The sequence below is a fragment of the Nuphar pumila genome, chromosome 12, assembly GCF_984573655.1.
Source record: "Nuphar pumila chromosome 12, dmNupPumi1.hap1.1, whole genome shotgun sequence".
NCBI classification, from domain to species: Eukaryota; Viridiplantae; Streptophyta; class Magnoliopsida; order Nymphaeales; family Nymphaeaceae; genus Nuphar; species Nuphar pumila.
This window is the reverse complement of record NC_143260.1, coordinates 29910209-29931234: the sequence shown is the minus strand read 5'-3', so window position 1 is coordinate 29931234 and position 21026 is coordinate 29910209. Positions and strand designations below refer to the sequence as shown.

The 21026-nt window shown below is 34.8% G+C and overlaps 1 protein-coding gene across 5 annotated transcripts in view; it reads left to right on the top strand.

Moving 5' to 3' along the window:
• Positions 1–21026, top strand: part of LOC149820481 (putative ethanolamine kinase) — a 53430-nt gene that overhangs the window by 23044 nt on the left and 9360 nt on the right. The window contains exons 7-12 of one of the 5 annotated variants that reach the window (XR_016426883.1): positions 1881–1965; positions 5663–5768; positions 5856–5922; positions 19088–19143; positions 19225–19317; positions 19448–19931. Coding sequence is in view for 3 of the 5 variants with exons in the window: in XM_089983933.1 (XP_089840059.1) it covers positions 1881–1965; positions 5663–5768; positions 5856–5922; positions 19225–19317; positions 19448–19564 (468 nt within the window). In the remaining 2 variants the exon portion in view is untranslated. Of the gene's footprint in view, positions 1–1880; positions 1966–5662; positions 5769–5855; positions 5923–19087; positions 19144–19224; positions 19318–19344; positions 19932–21026 lie in introns of those variants that run through there. The other 4 variants (XR_016426884.1, XM_089983933.1, XM_089983932.1 and 1 more) reach the window with 4 other exon arrangements.

The following is a 21026-nucleotide window of genomic DNA, read 5'->3' as shown; positions in this document are numbered from 1 at the left end:
TCCACCACATCTTTAAAAATTACAAACAGCTCATCTATCATCTTTTGTTTATTAGACATATCAACAGATTTAAAAAACATAACACCTTTAAGACAAAAAACCAAAAAATTTACCAGATTTCATTGTCGTCTGTCCGTTCACCCATGTGCCATGATGGTGCAGTCTGTAGTCTTTCAAGACTCTTTAAACTCACCGTACCACTGCTTCACTTTTGCAACTTTCTTCAAAATCTCACCCCTCAATATATGATAGGTGGACATCTTGTAACCAACTCATATACTGAGTATTGCATCTGCCATAGCCTGAAAATGATACGAGTTTGCAGCATTGAATGGTGCACGAGTCTTATAAAAAAAATGCCCAACTGCTAGAGCTGCCTGCTCAATTATTTGCTTGGAAGCCATGGTAGAACGTATATCTGGTTGGGCTCAAGGGGTCGTTTTAGGTGAGAAATAGGTACCAATCCCACATCCTAGACTCGTAAATCCCCTATTTTCTCCCCTCCTCCTACTACTACCACCAAGTCCACCACGAGATGATACATGTCCAGTACCACTATTGTCCGCACCTCCTCTCCCTTGCCCTTTTGCTGCCTTAAAAACTCCAACTCCTCAGTGGGGCAGGCAAGTCACACTGTCAGTTGCTTCCCTATACGCCTCAGGTGGCATTTTTGTCTCTTCTCAAGGTTGGGACATATTGTACCCCCCAATTTCTACCGCCTCTTGTTGTTTTTCATGCCTTTTCCTCTGAGATACCTTCAAAAGCTCATGCATATACATTTCACAACATTTGGTATATTCGAAGAAGTGCATGCTATTGTATTTTTCCTTGTGCCGGCTAAATGATACTTCATCCTTAAAATGCCTCCATGAATCTGCCTCTTACAATAGTTGCACCTGTTTAACATCCTATTTTCTTGATAAACGTGCACAATAATCTCATGTTGAATTTGTTGATTTAGCTATGCTCCAAATACGTTGAATCAAACCCTCTAGAGTTCGGATTTGAGGGTTAGAAGGCACAAAAAATGTGTGTATGATGAAAATGGGTGGATTAGAATAAATCATGTCACTAAGGCTCGGATCTAGCAAAAGCCCCTATTTCTAGTGTGGGGTAGTATGAAAATGGGTGAGATTTGAGGGTTAAAAGCAAAAAAAAGGTTGGATAGGATGGAAATTGATGAGATTTGAGACAATCACATTTCTAGGGCTCGAATCTAGCAAAGGCCCCAATTTTTAGGGTAGGCTTAGGAAAAGGGTTTGGGGAGGGAGAACATGAAAAAACAGGGTTAAAATGACCCTTGGGGGCTAAAAAATGGCCCACATAAGTGGCTGGTCGCCACTTTTCCGACGCCAAAAAAGTAAAAGAAAAAACAGGTTTGATTCGTACGATACAGGGTCTATCATATGATACACCCTGTATCGTACGATACATATTGTATTGGTATGATAATCATACCAAGTACGATTTACTAGTTCCCCCACCAATACTACGATATATCGTATCGTACAATACAATACAATACTGACAACACTGGAAAGGAAAGAGGAAACATCTACTAGACTGAAAAAAAGAGCAGAACTAGGTTCTCTGGGATATTGTTTTGGGGTTCTTACCATTACAAAATTATAAAAATATACGATGGAGGTTAAACATGTTCCATATGCAGAATTCCCAATTTTTTTTCAAGTGAGGATGCATTATTATCTTCCATCTATAACATGCTAAGTTAATACTATAAGTCTTAAAGCCTCCATTTGTTCTATATATTGCTATTCTAGTTCATGTACTTAAGATCTCTAACTTGAACTTTTCAAGAAATCTGGGCATTCTTACCTTATGCTATTCAAATGTTTTGTCTTCTGGTCCAATTTTAACAGGCCTTAACAGACAGTCTAATTGCTCCTGTGGTGTTTTCTCATAATGATTTGCTTGCTGGAAACTTGATGCTCAGTGATGATGAAGGTAAGAGGTTACAACATTAATCTAAAGATTTTACAAATTGTCGGTTTCTTGAGGATATAGAAGCTAATCTATGTCACATGGGTATGGGTATGGAGGTATGACACGACAATTTCAAAAATCGATGATATGGGGACACAGTTATATATATATATATATATATATATATATATATATATATATATATATATATATATATATATATATATATATAGAGAGAGAGAGAGAGAGAGAGAGAGAGAGAGAGAGAGAGAGAGAGTTTGGGTATGGATCAGGTGTGGCTCTCCATGAAGGGGAGGAATTTGAATTTTTTTTAATAAAAAGAAGATTGGGGAACAAAAGGGGGCTTTCATCTGCTCTCTCTCTCTCTGGCAGATGTGGAGAAGAAGAAGAAGAGGAGCAGGTTGAGGAAGAAGATTCGGTACTCTCTCTCTCCCCGTCTACTTTTTCTTCCTCCTCTTTCTCTTTCTTCTTCTTCTTCCTCCCTGCCCTTCGACCCCAGATCAAAAGTAAAAAAAAATGTTATTTGGGTCGGGTCAAGGTTGGACCCGACCCGGTCTGGACCAACACATATCCGTGCCGTGTCCGGTACCCGTACCCATGTCGGGCCATGTCGACATGGGTACGGCTGCTTGTTAGATGCATCTATGTGACATAGAGGCTAAGATATCACCATTCTACTTTTATCTTTTGTTGAGCTTATGTTGTGCATTATTTTTTGGCTGTTCTTATTTAGATATTCTTTATAAGAAGTCTGTGGCTAAGGGCCAAACCATGTGAATGTGGTGGGGTTGCTGACAAGATTTGCACCCAGTTTAAGAACAACTAATCCTTCCTTCAGATTACCAAAACAATCATTATTATGTTTGCTTCCTTAATGAGTAAATGCCCTCCTTGCACGTCGAATCCACATTACTGTGCATTTTCTGTATGTTAAATTCTTGACAATATAAATCAAGCAGTGTATTTTTTGATGTGCTCTGTATGTAAGCAATTTATGCAAGTGTCAAGATTGGCCTTCTGAGATGCTTTGATCCATATGAAGCACAATTAAGGTCTAGAACTGTCATTAGACCTGGCTTGCAGACTTATTAACTTGCTAGGAGTCAACTAGGTTAGATCATTGTGAGTTGTACAATAGTGCATTCATGAAAGATACAACTTAGCAATAAAAGATCCTAGTCAACATTATACATATCATAATCTATGTCACAATGATTCATGGACTCGAGGATGTGAGATTCGGATTTGACCCGAAAGTTTGAATTTTTTTTCAATAAATGGGACATGAGGAAACATAATTTTTAAACTTTTTTAATCAATAAAAATACTTTTAAAATATTTTAACATTAAAAATAGCTTTTTATTGAAATAAAATTAAAATATAATAAAATATTATTTAAAAATATTAAAATAATGTCGTATTCTGCTCGTGTCACCAGGGACACACACCCAAATGGCATGTCCCTGTGATATAGATCATAATTTGTTGTCAATTATGGTGCCAAGAAAAAGAAAAGTTGCCAATCAAAAGCAACTTTTATTATAAAATGAAAAAAAAAGAAAGAATTGCAGAATAATGGACAAACCAAAAGAAAAGCACGGAGCTAGTGGTTGCCAGACTAGGAAGCGAAAGAGGGAAATGATACGGGAAGCAAAAGCGAGAAGCAATGCACTTTAAAATGTATAGGATGCGGGAAGCGAAGAATAAAAAACAATATAAGAATTGAATGGGAATCAAAATGGAACACAAATAAAAACTAAAATAAAAGTAACTATTCTTAAATTTCATGATTTTTTAGTGTAATAATTAAATTTTTAACAAAATCTAAAAATGATGATTGCCATTTTAGAAAAAGCACATGAGAGTGAGTGAGAAGCGTAAGAGGAAACACATAAAAAACATAAAAAGTAGAGTGAAAAAACATATAAGAAGAATAAATGAAGCGTATGGAAAGAATAGGAGAAGCATGGGAGAATAGAGATTCCCATCAACTTTCAGAAGATAGGAGTATCACGCTTCTGAAGCGAGTTTCCGGGAAGTGGGCTTCCCACCTATCTAAGAAGCTTCCGGTAACTCTGGTTTTAACCAAAGTTGTCGGTCGAGGAAGCGAGGGTGGGAAGCGAGGCACTTTCAAAATTTTAGGAAGCGGGAAGCGTGGGACGACTTAGAAGTGAACCAAGAGTCATCTCAGAACCGACCTAGGAAGCGAACCGGAAGCAACCTTGGAAGCGAAAAAAGAGAAAAAAATACAAAAAAAAATGAAAAAAGGGAGAAGCGTGCTTCCCATTTTTTGGGTGTGCTTCTCAGCACGTTTCGAAAGCACAATGTTTTGCGCTTTCGAAACGTGCTTCGGAGAAGCGCGCTTCCCCTCTAATAAGGGCGCTTCCGGTAACCTTGGTTTTAACCCCTTTATATAGACCATACAAGGCCAATATAGTCATTGGAATTCCCAATGGCTATAAATATAACCGTTAGGAAGATCCCAACGGCTACATTGGACAAAGTCCAATATGCCCTTATGAAAAAGGAAAATGACAAGAAATATAAAAAATAAGAAAAGATAAAGCTGCCCCTAATGGACAGTACTTATTACATATATAAAATGACCAAAATGCCCTTGCATGGGCAAAACCTATTACAATAATAAGCAGTTATATGTATATATATATACACACATTTTAACACTTCCCCTCAAACTTAGGTGTGATTACTGAAAGTTTGAAAATAGAAAAACAAAGGGAAGAATCCAGGTCTTCATTGATAATCTTCAACCAATGCCTTCACCGGCTATCTTTGCCATACTGAAAATGAATATAATCAAGCATATGCAATTAGAAAGTATTGAGTAGCAATAGATATAACTGAATATATTCCCCCAAAAAATAAGCTTGTATGAGTACAAAAATGAACTGACTATAAATAGACGGATGATTATACAGGTAGCAAGAAAAGTCAGGTTTTTTCGCTAGAATGACTATTTGTGGCAACATTGTAAATGATGGATACAAGTTTTTTTAGGTTTTTATTTGAAATAAATGTTGCGTCTAATGTTTATATGAACATATTACAATCTTTACGTGCTTCTAATTATAGTCTATTTATGTGTATTTGTCCCAAATATGTATACTGAGATTGAAATCATCTGTACTCATCTGAACATTTTTTTTCTGCTTATACTAAACATAAACAGATAAACCGTAATTACATACATCAAACACTGCATACATTTATTTCTAGGGCTGTTAATTCTTTGACTCTGTTCTGGGTGCATTTGATATGTTCCTTGTGGTATTTTTACCTCACTTTCTAACTCTTTGACAAGTATAGTTTGATTCCATGATGATATAAACATTGACAACTGGGAAGAAAAAACAAAAACAGAAAAATCAAGGCATTTGCATTCTTGCTGTCAGTCTTCTAAACCTTCTTTGACGGTGAAGATGCTTGGGAAGATATCCCAATGATGATTATAAAATGAAAGCACAATGTAATAGGGTTTATTAACACATTGTGAACATATTATTTCTATGTCAAATTTTGTGACATATTTCAATTTGTTGGTAGTCTCACACTTAGACTAATATCATGCATACTGGATTGTCCATGTTGACCCAGAAGTCTTTTGTCATCTTATGTTGGTCTTCTTTCTTTGTGATTCAGTTGATCCTGAACTGACCTTTTCCCTCATTCTTTCAGATAAGTTATACTTCATAGATTTTGAGTATGGATCTTACAGCTATCGAGGATATGACATTGCAAATCACTTCAATGAATATGCTGGATTTGATTGTGACTACAGCCTGTATGTTTCTTGATATTTGTTGCATCTTCTTCATCCAACAAGCCTTTAAATCCAAAATATGATTTGAGTTTTCAGATATTGATGTAGGTACCCTGACAAGGGTTCACAATACCATTTCTTTCAACACTATTTACATCCTGAGAAACCGAATGAGGTATGCTTTAAATGGTTGGCTTGTTTCCTTTCATTGCAGGCATATGCATATTTTCCAGTTTTTTATTTAATGCATGTTTAGCTTCTTATTGTCATTTATAATCTTTGTCTTATTTTTTTTTCTCTTCCTGGTAATGGGTGAAATGCTGCCAATATAACACCCATGCCAGATAAAGATGGTCATATTTTCTGAGTGGATGCAACACTCAGACAGCTATGAAATGAATCGACTGAGAAAACTAAGATCTGCACTGTCATTCCCTTGAATCAAATAAAAAATAAAGGAAAAAGACAGTTGCTAGTTTATATATATATATATATATATATATATATATATATATATATATATATATATATATATATATATATATATATATATATATATATATATAAAGGAAAATGGGAACCTACAAAATGGGCACGTTGATAAATTAAACATGCTAATGGATTTCAGGTGTTTTTTTCAAATTTCAACCCCATAGACGTGTTCAGCATGATTGATTTACTAGAAATCGACACATGGATCATGCATTTTGGATGAAAAAAATGGTATTTTGAGCCTCAAAAATTTATGAAAATTGTAGGTCGGCGCTTTTTGAAACCTTATAAAAACCCATCCATGCATCGGAATCAAATGCTCCAAGAATTGATTCCTATAGAAACAAGCATATATATCACATCTATACTGTCGGAATTTCAAAAAACACCAGAAATCCGATAGCGTGTTTCATTTAGCACATTGCCCATTTTGTAGGTTTCTATTTCCATATATATATATATATATGCTTAAAGTCAGTGATTAGTTTATCCTAAAATGCCCATAATATTTTAAACATATTATCCATCCTATTTAATATGTATATATGGCCTTGATGACTTGGATATCAAAAAATTAAAACTGTTTGTGCTGGTTAAAGATTGGTTTGCAACAGAGTTACCGGAAGCACCATACAATTGTTAATATATATATATATATATATATATATATATATATATATATATATTTGCTGTTTTTTTTTAATTTTCTTAGGTTTTCCTTTTCTTATTTTTTGTATTCTTTTTCTTTCTTTTTTTCTTTTTTATTTCCAATGTATTGGGACCATTGGGGGCCCCACCTTTATAGTTGTTGGGGTCCCCAACGGTCATTAATATGACCGTTGGGGCTCCCCAACGACTATAATGGAAGCCCCAATGGCCCCCTCTTGTGATCTTCTCCCTCTTCTATAAATTGAGGTGCTCTTCCTCATGTAAACATACTTTTTTTTTTCTCTTTTTCACTCATCAATAGTATTCTTCTTTGCCTTTTTGGCATTTGCTCCTTAGTGGGTTTGTGTATTGTGCACATTATGTGCTTGTGCTACTTGGCTCTTTGTTAAACTCTTTTAAGAGTTATCTTGTTATTTGTATTTTCGCATTCTTCATTACATGGTATTAGAGCCGATTGGGTTATTTGTAATCTTGGAAGTTCTTTTGTAAGTTTTTTCTCATTTATACATTTCTTCGTCATCATGGAGTATGACACAAGAGTGAAGCTCTCCTTCAAGCTCAACGAATCAAATTATTTAATGTGGGCAATGGAGAATCACCTTCGTGGAAAGAAACTATGGGGTTTCGTGATGAGGACCACTTTTGAACCGACATTAAAGTTCACCAAGATCAAAGGTGGTGTTGAAAAGGCTCTTGATGGTGAGGATCACATTAAAGCAATCAATGAGCATCAAACTAAGGTAGAAAATTGGGAAAGTAACCACGGAAAATATTGGCGTGGTTCATGAACAATGTTGACATAAAGATTTGTGCCAACATTGTTAAATTTAGAAGAGCCAATAAAACTTGGTTCTTTGTTAAGGGTATGCATACCCAAAAGGAAGGATCTAGCTAAACATTTTTTTTGTCAAGAAAATATTAGATCCACTAAACAAGGGGACATGAGTATCCGAGATTTAGTGCTTTGTCTCTCCTTTGGGATGAACTTGCTCTTCTTGAGCCCAAGTGGGTGGCTCCGGAAGATATTAAATTAAGAAGAGAACAAATTGAAAAAGAGCATTTCTTTCAATTTCTTCATGGTCTTAGACTGAAATTTGAGCAAGTAAGGGCATCCCTTCTTCATAGAAGCAAGGCCTTACCTATTGAAGATGCTTTTGCCGAAGTATGCAAAAAAGAAAGACGTCTTTGTATGGCTCATAAAGGTGATGAGATCTTGGTTGTTACTAGGCCGAGATCTAATGTTAAGCCCTATAGGCCTGCCCACTTTACCAAGAATAATGGCTTTAGAAAGGGTGTTATTTGTCACTATTGTAATAAATCGGGTCATATCAAACCGGTTTGCCACAAGCCTAAAGGAAAAGTGCCCGCGGTTGAAAATGTCCAAAATAAAGAAGTGAACAACAATGGAGGAGACATTAAAGACACTCTAAATCAAATCTCGAAGGCACTTCAACATCTTCTTAAGTGTTCCTCTACTTCGGGTGCCACCATCGCAACCTCCTCATCTCCTCCAGGTATGTGGATTTTGGACTCTGGTTCTTCTTTTCACATGACACCACATAAATTTTTTCTTTCTAATGTCTATTCCACCCCCATAATATTTTATGCTTCAACGGCCGATGCGACTTCTTTGAAAATTGAAAATATTGAAACACTTGATTTAAAACATTCTCAAGTTTTTTTGTTCCAAAAGTAAGGGTGGTTCCAAAAATCAACTTATTTATTTTCAGTCTCTCAACTTACTAATCAAGATTGCAAAGTATATTTCTCACCTAAAGATTGCACCGTGCAGGATCTCCAGTCAAGGAAGCTGATTGGGCAAGGATATAGGAGGGGTGATCTATATTTTATGAATTTTTTTACTCTACCATCCAAGTCATTTTATAATTTTGTAAATGTCAAAAGTATAGAAGTTTGACACAAGAGACTTTGCCTTCTGAATTTTTCAAAGATGGCTTTTTTCTCCTTTTTGGGAAATTCTTGTAATGAAAAAGTCATGACTTGTGAAGATTGCATCTTTGGTAAATTAAAAGCCACTCAATTTCCACAATGAAGTTTTGTCTCTACTTGACCGTTTGAATTGGTTCATTCCGATGGTTGGGGTCCTTCTCCTATCATGTCTAAGGGAGGTTTCTCATATTATGTAATTTTTGTGGATGATTTCTCTAGATACATATGGATCTTCTTTTTAAATAAAAAATCCGATGTGTTTTTCGTCTTTAAAGATTTTCATGCAATGATTAAGAATTAATTTCTAAGTAATTTATTTATTCTAAGATCGAATTCTGGAGGAGAATATATGTAAAATGAATTTTAAACTTATTTACGACAAAATTGAATTTGTCATCAAAGATCTTGTCCTAACACACCGCAACAAAATGGTCTTGCGGAAAGAAAACATAGGCATATTATAGAAACAACTAGAACCCTTTTAATTTCTAAAAATATTCCAAAGTCTTTTTGGGCCGAAGCCGCTTTAACTTCAACATATCTTAATAATAGGACTCCTTCATAATCTTTAAAAAATGTTTTTCTTTTTTAAAAACTTTATAAAATGTCTCTCGATTTTAAAAGGCTAAGAATTTTCGGTTGCAAATGTTATGTTTTTACTTAAAAAAATGATGAGCTTTTTTCAAAGGCTATTGAATGTGTTTTCTTAGGGTATGGTGAAAAACAAAAAGGTTACCAATGTTTTGACTTGTCAAATAATAAACTTTATATTTCAAAAGATGTTACATTTCTTAAAGAAGAAAACGGTTTTACAAATAATGAACCAAAAGAAAACATTGACTATTCTTTCTTACTTGATTTACTACCTCGTCAATATGAATCAAATTCAATTGAGAACCTTGAAATTTCTAATGATGTTGAAAATCAAAATAAACAAACCTTTAACGATGAAAGAAATGACTCTTATAAAAATATAGATGTACATTTAACAAATAATACTCAAGTTTATACTAGAAGTGAAAATACTCATCCATGTGCTTTTGACAAATTTTCTCAAAATATATCTTTAGAAGAATCATCTCAAAGAAGGTCAAATCGTATCTCTAAATCACCAAATAGATTTGTCTTATGAGTCTTTTTCACCACATTTTAGAGTTTGTTTGTTAGTCATCCACTTATTTTATGAACCATCTCATTACAATGATGCTAGACAATATGCACATTGGAATGAAGCCATGGAACATGAACTTAATGCACTTAAGAAAGCTCAAACTTGGAAAATTGTTAATCCTCCCCAAGAAAAGAAACTCATAGGATGTAGATAAGTTTTTAAGGTAAAAACGAAAAGTGATGGTTCCTTAGAAAGATATATGGCTAGATTGGTAGGCAAAGGATATGCACAAGAGTATGTGGTAGATTATGATGAGACGTTTGCCTCGGTAGCTCGAATAACAAATGTTTGAGCTTTTATTGCTATTGCTTCTATTAAAAAATGACATATTTATCAACTTGATGTTAAAAATACCTTTTTAAATTGAGATCTTAGTGAGGAGGTCTATATGGATCCTCCTCCTGGTATGAATTTAAATGAAAAAGTTTTGAAACTAAAGAAAGCATTATATGGTCTTAAACAAGCTCCCAAGACTTGGTATGACAAATTTAGTAATGTATTAATTAACTTGGGTTTTGTCTCATGTTGCACTGAGACTGCTCTCTTTGTTAAGAAAACAAGTGATTTTATTGTGATTTTTCTTTTTTATGTTGATGATATGATCATCACATGAAGTGATAAAGAGGGAGTAAATGACATTAAGTCTATGTTAAAGAAAACTTTTGATATGTCTGACTTGGGTTTTCTGAGATACTTTTTAGGTATTGAAGTGGCCTATTCACAGAGAGGTTATATTCTATCCCTAATGAAGTTGACAACGGACATTTATGCTAAGTCGGGGATTTCAGATGATAAGAAAGTAAAAACTCCTGAAGCTATAAATGTCAAATTAAGACTTGAAGATGGTGTTCTACTTGATGATCCTACTCCTTATCAACAACTAATTGGATCTCTTACTTATTTGTCCATCACCCGACTGGATATCGCTCATGCTGTCCATTCCGTAAGCCAGTTCCAGCATACTCTTATGACAGTTCATATGGCAACTGTCATGTGAATTGTGTGATATATCAATAATACTATCTCAAAATGGTTTTTTTTATCCTCTTCTTCGTCTTTTGATTTAATTGCTTATACCGATGTCGATTGAGGAGGTAATCCCAATGATCGAATCTCAACTATTGATTTTTGTATTTTCTTAGGGGATTCACTTATTTTTTGGAGGTGCAAGAAGCAACAGAAAGTATCATTGTCTTCAAAAGAAGTTGAATATCGTGCTATGATGACTACAATCATGGAGATTGTATGGCTTAGAAGCCTTCTTTGTGATATGGAGGTCATCATCTCAATTCCTTTCAAGATGTGCTCTGACAACAAGAGTGCGATCTACATTGCAGGCAATCATACTTTCCATGAGCGCACCAAGTATATTGAAATGGACTGTCACTATGTTCGGGATGAATACCTCAGGAGAACTATTACATTATCTTTTGTTACATCAGAATATCAACTGGTTGACTTCTTCACCAAGGTGCTTCCGACTTCTTGCTTCTTGTTTCTCCTTAGCAAACTTTTCGTTTTCTCCCCGTAAAGTTTGACGAGGGGTGTTTATATATATATATTCTTCTTTGTGTATTTATATCAAAATACCTGGTAGGAGTATTTTGGTAATTTTGCTGTACTTTTTATTTTTTCTTAGGTTTTCCTTTTCTTATTTTTTTGTATTCTTTTTCTTCTTCTTTTCTTTTTTATTTTTCAATGTATTGGAACCATTGGGGGCCCCACCTTTATAGTCATTGGGGTCCCCAACGGATTAATGACCGTTGGGGCTCCCCAACGACTATAATGGGAGCCATAATGGCTCCCTCTTCTATAAATTGAGGTGCTCTCCCTCATATTAACATACTTTTTTCTCTTTTTTCACTCATTAATAATATTCTTTTTTGCCTTTTTGGCATTTGCCCCTTAGTGGGTTTGTGTATTGTGCACATTATGTGCTTGTGCTACTTGGCTCTTTGTTAAACTCTTTTAAGAGTTATCTTGTTATTTGTATTTTCGCATTCTTCATTACAACAATATGGGAAAGCGTGCTTCAGCGAAGCGCGTTTCGGAAGCGCGAAACGTGGCACTTCCAAAACGTGTGGGAAACCGCAAAAAAAAAATTTGGGAAGCGCGCTTCCCATTTAGGGAAGCCCGCTTCTCTTTATTTTTAAATTTTTTTGTGTTTTTTTGTCTTACTTTTTTCTCTTTTTTCGCTTCCCCCTCGCTTCCTATGTCACTTCCGGTTTGTTTCCTAGGTCACTTTCGAGACTATTCCTGGTTCGCTTGTAAGTCGTTCAGCGCTTCCTGCTTCCTAAAATTTTGGAAGTGCCTCGCTTCCCGCTTCCGCTTTCCCGACTGACAACTCTGGTCTGCAGACCTTGAAATACCCAAAATATCCTTTAGATTTCCATGCTACATTGCTTGCTCAAATTTTGTAGTATCTCTTCTTGTTCTCCCTTTGGAATCAAATTATGTATTAGCAGTTGCCACTTGTACCTCTTATTACCCTCATACCAAATCTCCTTGTGCCATTTGTAGTGAACTCCATAAAGATAGCTGTAACCCCATATCCAAGGCCATATCCTTGTGACATGGATTGGTGTATTTGGGATGTTTGATACAGGTCCAGAATTGGTTGTCATATGGGCATTTACTAGTTCATTAGATATTTGAGATCATTGCTTCACAACCTAAATTTTCACTTGGTGACTGATCAACTAGTGTTTTCTACTGCAAATTTTCTTGCACTTTCTTGAACCATGTCATAATGCTATCTACAACTTCATTTTCAATATTTTTTTTTCGATTTTATTCCAAGCTTGGAAGGCTAATAATGTTGATATCATATTATTGTTACTACCTTTTGCGTGATTTGCTGCTTAAGTTTCCTGGATAACTCTATCTACAGCATTGTTTCCATTAATTTCTTTTAGATTTTATTCCAAGCTTGGTAAGCTAATAATGTTGATTGAAATGAAACAAGTGCTGCACAATCACCAACAAAAGGCTACACAAGTGCACAATCACAATATGGTCTCTAAAGGACCGAATACAATCTCATAAAAGAGATGAAAAACCTTCACAAGAACATAAAGGGAAAAATAAATGTTGTATTCTTTATAAAATATGCATGAAAGAATATTCTAGCAGGTTTACATAAGGCTCTATTTATAGAGCATGGAATACAGCCAAAAAGTCCAACAGTCCGAATTATGACTGTTGGGAGCAGTCCAACGACTAGTTGGACTGCTCCCAATCAGTCACTGAATTGCATAATAAAATAAAATGAAAAAAAATTTGTACAGTCCCTATTGGATTGCATATATTACAATACATAAAAGACCAAAATACCCCTGATATATATATATATATATATATATATATATATATATATATATATATATATATATATATATATATATATATATATATATATATAAACAATGCATTTTAACACTCCCCCTCAAACTTTCGATGAGATCATCAAAAGTTTGTTAAGAAGAAACAAAAATCATAGTAGAGTAAGAGCTTTGGTGAAGAAGTCCGCAATCTGAAATTCAGACTGAACATATGATAATGTAATCATTATCTTTAAGTATTTTTCTCGAACATAGTGACAATCCATTTTGATATGTTTTGTTCGTTCATAAAATGTGTGATTGTTGGCTATGTATATCTCTTTTGTTATCACAGCATAACTTTGAAGATTCTGAAACATCAATACCCATATATGAAAGTAACAATGTCATCCATACAACCTTGGTTGTTGCTTTAGTCATTGCCCTATATTCAACTTCTGTGGAAGATAAAGATACATTTTGTTGCTTTTTGCATCTTCGGTAAATGAAGAAATCACCTACAAACACACAAAAACCCATAGTTGAGTGTCGATTATTGGGATATTCTCAGTTAGAATCAGTATAAGTAATAAGATTTAAAGTTGAAGAAGAGGATATGAATAGCCCTTTAGATATAGTTTTTTGATGTATCAAACTATCCATACAACCTTGGTTGTTGCTTTAGTCATCGCCCTATATTCAACATCTGTGGAAGATAAAGACACATTTTGTTGCTTTTTGCATCTTCGATAAATGAAGAAATCACCTACAAACACACAAAAACCCATAGTTGAGTGTCGATTATTGGGATCTTCTCAGTTAGAATCAGTGTAAGTAATAAGATTTAAAGTTGAAGAAGAGGATATGAATAGCCCTTTAGATATAGTTTTTTTGATGTATCAAACTATTCTTAACACGACACTCATGTGAACTGTCGTAGGCTCATGCTGAAACTAACTTGCTGCATGCACTGTCAACTATATCTGGTCTAGTAATAGATAAGTATATTAGTGATCCAATAAGTTGCCTATAAGGAATTGGATCATCTAATAAAACTCCATCTTCAACTCTCATTATGACATTTATCACTTCAGTTATGTCAGGATATTTTGTATTTGTGATTTATGAATGTGCAACAATATCGGTTGCAAACTTTATTTTAAGACAAAATGTATCCTCTTGGCGAATATGCTACTTCAATACCTAAAAAGTACCTCAAAAAACCAAGTTCAGTCATATCAAAAGATTTCTTAAGCATAATTTTAATTTTTTCAATTTCCTTCTGAATATTTCCAGTGATGATCATATCATCAACATGTAAGAGCAAAATGGCAAGCAAAGTACCTGTAGATCTTATAAAAAGAGACGTGTCAGTATAACATGATTTAAATCCAAAATTAACCATAGTTCCACTAAAGTGATCATACCGCGCTTTAGGAGCCTGCTTAAGCCCATATAAAGCCTTTTGAAGATGAAGATCCATTTTATTTTCAATAGTCAGACCAGGAAGAGGATCCTTGTAAACTTCTTCATTTAAATTGGCATTTAAAAAGCATTAGGCCAATTCCTAATGAATGCTACTGCAACTAGAGTCGTAACTGTGGTCATGCGAGCTACCGAGACAAAGGTTTTCTCATAATGTATACCATATTCCTGGGAGTATCATTTCATAACTAACCTTGCTTTATATCTTTTTAGGGATCCGTTACTCTTTGTTTTCACCTTAAATACTCATCTAAATCCTATTGTCTTCTTTTCCTTAGGAAAATGTTGAATTTCCTAAGTATATGCTTTATGTAATGCATCTAATTTTATTTTCATAGCTTTTACCCATTATTTTATGTCTTTGGATTCTCTATAGTTAGATGACTCATGATATGAGTGAATTGCTAGAAGACATGCCCTATAGTTTGAGAAAAAAGATTCGTAGAAGACAAACCTATTTAGAGGTTAGGTATTCGTTCAGATCTTCTAACACTAGATTCTTCTATATTTTTTGATTGACTATATTATTTAAATGGCACATAGATGCTTCCCATTATCTCGTTTAGAGTTTTGTATAATGTTATTAGTTGGTTCTTCACTTGGTTCATCATTTGTTTCAATATTATCACTAATTTCATCATTATTTTCAATGTTGAATTTAAGCAATAAGTCAAACAAGAAAGCATACTCGGATTCTTCTCTAGTTTTTTCAAGATCAAATTCCTCTTCTTTTTCAAGAAATGTTACATTTTTAGATACATAAAGTTTATCATTTTTAAAATCATAGCATTGATAGCCTTTTTGATTTTCGGCATATCCAAGAAAAACACATTTAATAGCTTTAGGAGAGAGTTTGTTGTATTTTTCAAGAAGCACAAAACATACATCCAAAAACCCTTAATCTTTTCAAATCGGGAGTAACCTTAAAGAGTTTTTCAATTGAAGATTTGTTTTCTAAAATTTGAGAAGGCATTCTATTTATTAAGTAAACCACGGTGAGGGTGGCTTCCGCCCAAAACTTCTTTGGGACTTCTTTTGAAATAAGAATGGTCCAAGTAGTTTCAATAACATGATGATGTATTTTTTCGAAAATTCCATTTTGTTGAGGGATCCTAGAACAAGATTTTTTATGCAAAATACCATGGGTTTTTAGATAGGATTAAAAATCATTTGAAAGAAACTCTCCTCCTGAGTCAGAGCGGAAGATCTTAATATTTGTTTTAAATTGATTTTTAACAAGATTATGAAAAATTTTAAAACACGAAAAAAACTTCAGGTTTGAGCCTAAGGAAGTAAATTTGGTGTGTGTACTAAAATCATTTATGAATGTGACATAGTATAAATAACCATCTTTTGACATAACGGGAGCGGGACCCCATACGTCCGAATGCACTAATTTAAAACTTTTATTAGTCAAGAAAGTTCTAGATCCAAAAGGCAGCATTTGCATTTTTCCAAGTATGCAATCTTCATATACAAATTCCTTTTCCTTACAATTTTTTTCCAAAAACGGAAAAATATATAGTTTGGAATCTGGATACACTTGAATGTCCTAGCCTTCTCTGCCAAAGATCCAAATTAATTTCTTAAATATGATTACAAAAAGAATATGATGGTAGACATAAGGAATCCATATAGTGAAGGTTTTCTCTTCTATGGCCTTGCCCAATCAGATTCCCGGACTGAAAATCCTGCACTGAACAAGCCTTAGATGAGAAGAATACTTTACACCCATAATCGAAAATTTGAGAAACCGAAAAAATGTTTAAATCAAGTTTTGGAATAACCCTAACATTTGGAACAAAGAACTTTTTTCAATTATTGTCAAGATTTTCTATACTTTTATCCTTTAAAGAAGTATCATCAGCGGTTGACACACACGAAAAATATGAATTAGTGCAATCAGATAGTAGCGACTCATTATGAGTCATGTGAAAAGATGCTGCTGAATCCAAAATCCAAGAGGACTTACCTGGAGGAGAAGAAGAGACGACAACACCGGAAGTAGGAGTGATTTTTAGTATTTGTGAAAAAGCCTCTGCAAGTTGGGCTACGCAACACAGACTCATCTAACAGGGCACCACACCCACACGACACTTGGATACATCTTCTTTTGTGTTAGGTGAAGTCAACCACATTGAGGTCCATTTCTATCCAAAAGTAGATTCAGTTAACCCTAATCAAGTCCATTTTTATCTATATTATATATATAAATACATAAACGCACACGCATACACGTAGTATTGACTTAAAACTATATATATAGATATACCCTCCTCGCACCCCTGCACCCAAGTTTTTTTAAAGTGCCGCATTCGCACCCGTACCTGCACCTGCATCCACACCCGCACCCGCACCCGCACCCGCACCCGCACCTAATGTGACATAGAAGTTGGGCAATTGTCAAATCATTGAAGTTGCCCTCTTTCTTTGATTCTTAAGGTTCACTTACCGCGGCCACTTTTTTGAGTTTAGGACAATTCGGTCTTATGTGCCTTGTTTTTTTATAATAGTGACAAGTAATTTTTCCTCCCTTGTATCCTCCATTATATTCTCCTCCATTATGTCCTCTTCTATTGAATTTTCTCTAAAAAATGAGGAGGTTTATAAGTTTTAACAAAGTTACCAGGTCTTGATACGACAAGCACCTACTTGTGCATTCCAAGTCTAGTTTTGGCTTGACATATTTGAGTAAGGGCTTCACTTATAAAAGGAACCAAAGTCTTATGAAGTAAAGAGGACCTAACTTGCTCAAATTTCTGTCGAAGATCATATAGGAAAGAGAAAAGTTTTTCTCTTTCAATTTGTTGTTTTCTCATTTCAATTGCCTAACCTTCCCATTTGGGTTCTAACATAGCCAATTCATCCCAAATAGGTGATAAGAGACCATAAAAATCTGTCCTAGAGATAATATAGTCTAGCGATATCCTTTTGAATGAATGAGCTCTTTAATAAGATCCATGCATTACATGCTGTTTTTAACTTGATGATCTTAGTGACAATCTTGAACTCCATGGTATTCATGAACTATGAGAATATTTGAGCGTTGTTAGCTTCCCAATCCTTCATTTTATCTTGATAGTTTTGCAAAGCCTTCTCCTTTTCTTCTTCAGAAAGAGCTTCACTAGTTAGCTTTAGTTGGGGTTCATTAGTGGTCCCACTAACAAACCCCAAAGCTTTTTTCCCTTGATGTGGTTTTTCATTGCGGTAGCCCACATCAAGTAGTTGTTTTCATTGAGCTTGTAGGAGATGACAGAGGCGGATTCTCTTTCACCCATTTTAATGGTGAAATAATTGGCTTGAAGTAAAAGTATAAAGCTTGAAGACCACCACCACAAAGAGAGAACACCCAAGATGATTTTCAACACTACAAGAGCCCAAGGCTCTTATACTATGAAATGAAACAAGAAGTGCACAACCACAATGCCAACAAAAGGCTATACAAGTGCACAATCACACTATGGTCTCTAATGGATCGAATGCAATCTCATAGAAGAGATGAAAAACCCAAACTTCACAAGAACACAAAGGAAAAGATAATTGTTCTTTGTATTCTTTATCAAATATGTTTGAAAGCAATTCTAGCAGGTTTACATAAGGCTCTATTTTATAGAGCATGGAATACAGCCAAAAAGGAGAAAAGGGAGGTCTGTTGGACTGCCTCCCAGCGGTCAGAATTATGATCGTTGGGAGTAGTCCAACAATTAGTTGGACTGCTCCCAATCAGTTACTGAATTACATAATAAAATAAAATAAAAAATAAAAAATAAAAAGACTGTAAAGTCCCTATTGAACTGCATATATTACAATACATAAAAAGACCAAAATACCCCTGATATATATATATATATATATATATATATATATATATATATATATATATATATATATATATATATAAACAATGCATTTTAACAGTTGATATCATATTATTGTTACTCCCTTTTGTGTGATTTGTTTAGGTTTACTGCATGATAGAGATCTTTAGAATTTCTCTCACAATTTTTCCTTGTCATGGTGATCAAAGTAGATTGCTTCACAACCTAAATTTTTACTTGGTGACTGATCAGCCAGTGTTTTCTACTGTGATTTTTCATGCACTTTCTTGAACCATGTCATAAGGATAACTACAACATTGTTTTCGATAATTTCTTTTAGATTTTGTTCCAAGCTTGGAAGGTTATTACTAGCGTTTGTGTCATTTGTTCAAATTTACTGCATGACAGTTGATCTTTAGAATTTCTTTCTCATAGTTTTTCCTTGTCATGGGAATCAAAGTAGATGGTGTTAAAATTGAAGCTAGATTAAGGTGAAGAAGTTCATTCTTTGCATTTCAAATCTATCCGACATACTTCCAAGTATTGCAAGTATTTGACTTGTTAACATACAGGCATCTAATGAAGACCTAGATGCTCTTTATGTTGAGACAAATTGTTATGCTTTAGCTTCGCATCTATACTGGGCCTTATGGGCACTGATTCAGGTAATTTTCATTTCCCTTGGTGGTTAGCCCATGACATTTTTCTTGGCGTGAACAATACAACATTCTCATGTTGGAAGCTTCTGCTGCCAAGAGAATAATTACAGATTTATTATTCTTCTCCGATGGACAGGCAAAGGTGTCTCCTATAGATTTTGATTACCTGGGGTACTTCTTCCTGCGGTACAATGAATACAAAAAGAAAAAAGAAGCTTCTTTCTCACTAGCACATGCAGATATTTCATCTTGATTCATTTAGTTGATCAGGAGTTTTTGCCATGGATGATCCTGGGATTCCATCTACCATAAACTATGATTGTTGTCAGAACGTAGGAAGAGTTCCTGGTCCATTTCTTTTCTTTGTGATTCTTATCTTTTCTAGTTGTATGTTTGCCCAGTTGTCTTCAGTTGGCATTCATTTGATTGTGTTGCATGAAGTTCAATAGAAGAATCTTAATGCCACTGCAGCATTATTTGAATATCGGGCGATGATTATTGGTATTTCATGCCTTTCAGCTTGCTGTTGCAATAGTTCTTAGGTTTTGAAATAATGTCATTATGAGAAGAATTCATGGATGCTCTCTTCGACAGTGAGTGCTTCAGTTCCTCAAGTGAAATAGAGGGTTTCCTTAGTAATGTCAGATATTGACCAAGAGTATTGAAGTTTATAATGAGGCAGGCAATGCCCCGTGCAGGTAACTGGCCTTTATCCATTTTTTCTTATTGTGTAAAAAAATGAGCGTTTGAATGCTATAATGAACAGTCACTTCCAGAACAAATGAGAGAGAGAGAGCATTTTCGGGAAGACGAATTGACTGTGGTTTCTGGGATTAAAAGCAAGTCAATGGAGGTTTTCTTTTGATGCGTAGCATACAGGGAATGAGGAATTAACAAATGTATTTCCTATCCTGATTGCTGTTAGAAAACCAGTTAAAAATGATCTAGGTAAAGGTTAACTTGTGGACTTCCAGCATTTTCTTTTTGCTCCAATGGAAAGGCTAAAGTCAATGACAACTTCACCCCCACTTCCCTATTCAAAATGAGGATAAGCATAATCTTTCTTAAGGTGATTCTATATCGCCACTCTGAGCACCTTGTCACCTTATGTACCAATGACAATTCGATTTTTTTTAGAGAATCACAAGGTTTGCTGATCGCTTGGGTTTCACGGTCTTTTTGTAGGAATCCTCAATCAAGCTGATTTTGATTTACTGCCAAGTTTTTGAAGTTGATTCCTAATCCAAACATACCCACAAGGTCAAAATCAAAATGCATGGGCGACTCCCCTGAGGTTGTGGTAGCTGTATTCACTAGAATAATTTGCATGGGTTAAGCATACCCTAATTATGAAAATGAATGTTTCCATCTGCAAATCCTGCTGCAACAGCGTTTGTGGCTCACAATCATGCACGAACTACAGTGATGAACAAGAGCTTTTAAATGTGAACTAGAGATTTCTTACTGTAGGTTTGCCAAAACATAATTGTTAAGTTAATGAAATGGGATTTCAATGTTTCGTTCCGTATAATTTTGTTCATGGGATGTGACTGCAAGAGCCCCATAGCATGTGAGTCCAGAGGACTCAGATGTCACGATTCCCACTGGGTTCAGACCTGCAACAAGTATAGAGCAGCATTGTGAGAGCCCATTCTCTGTGGTTAATCGATACATGGTGAGGCCAATTAAGGTTCGATCCTGGTGGATTCATCATC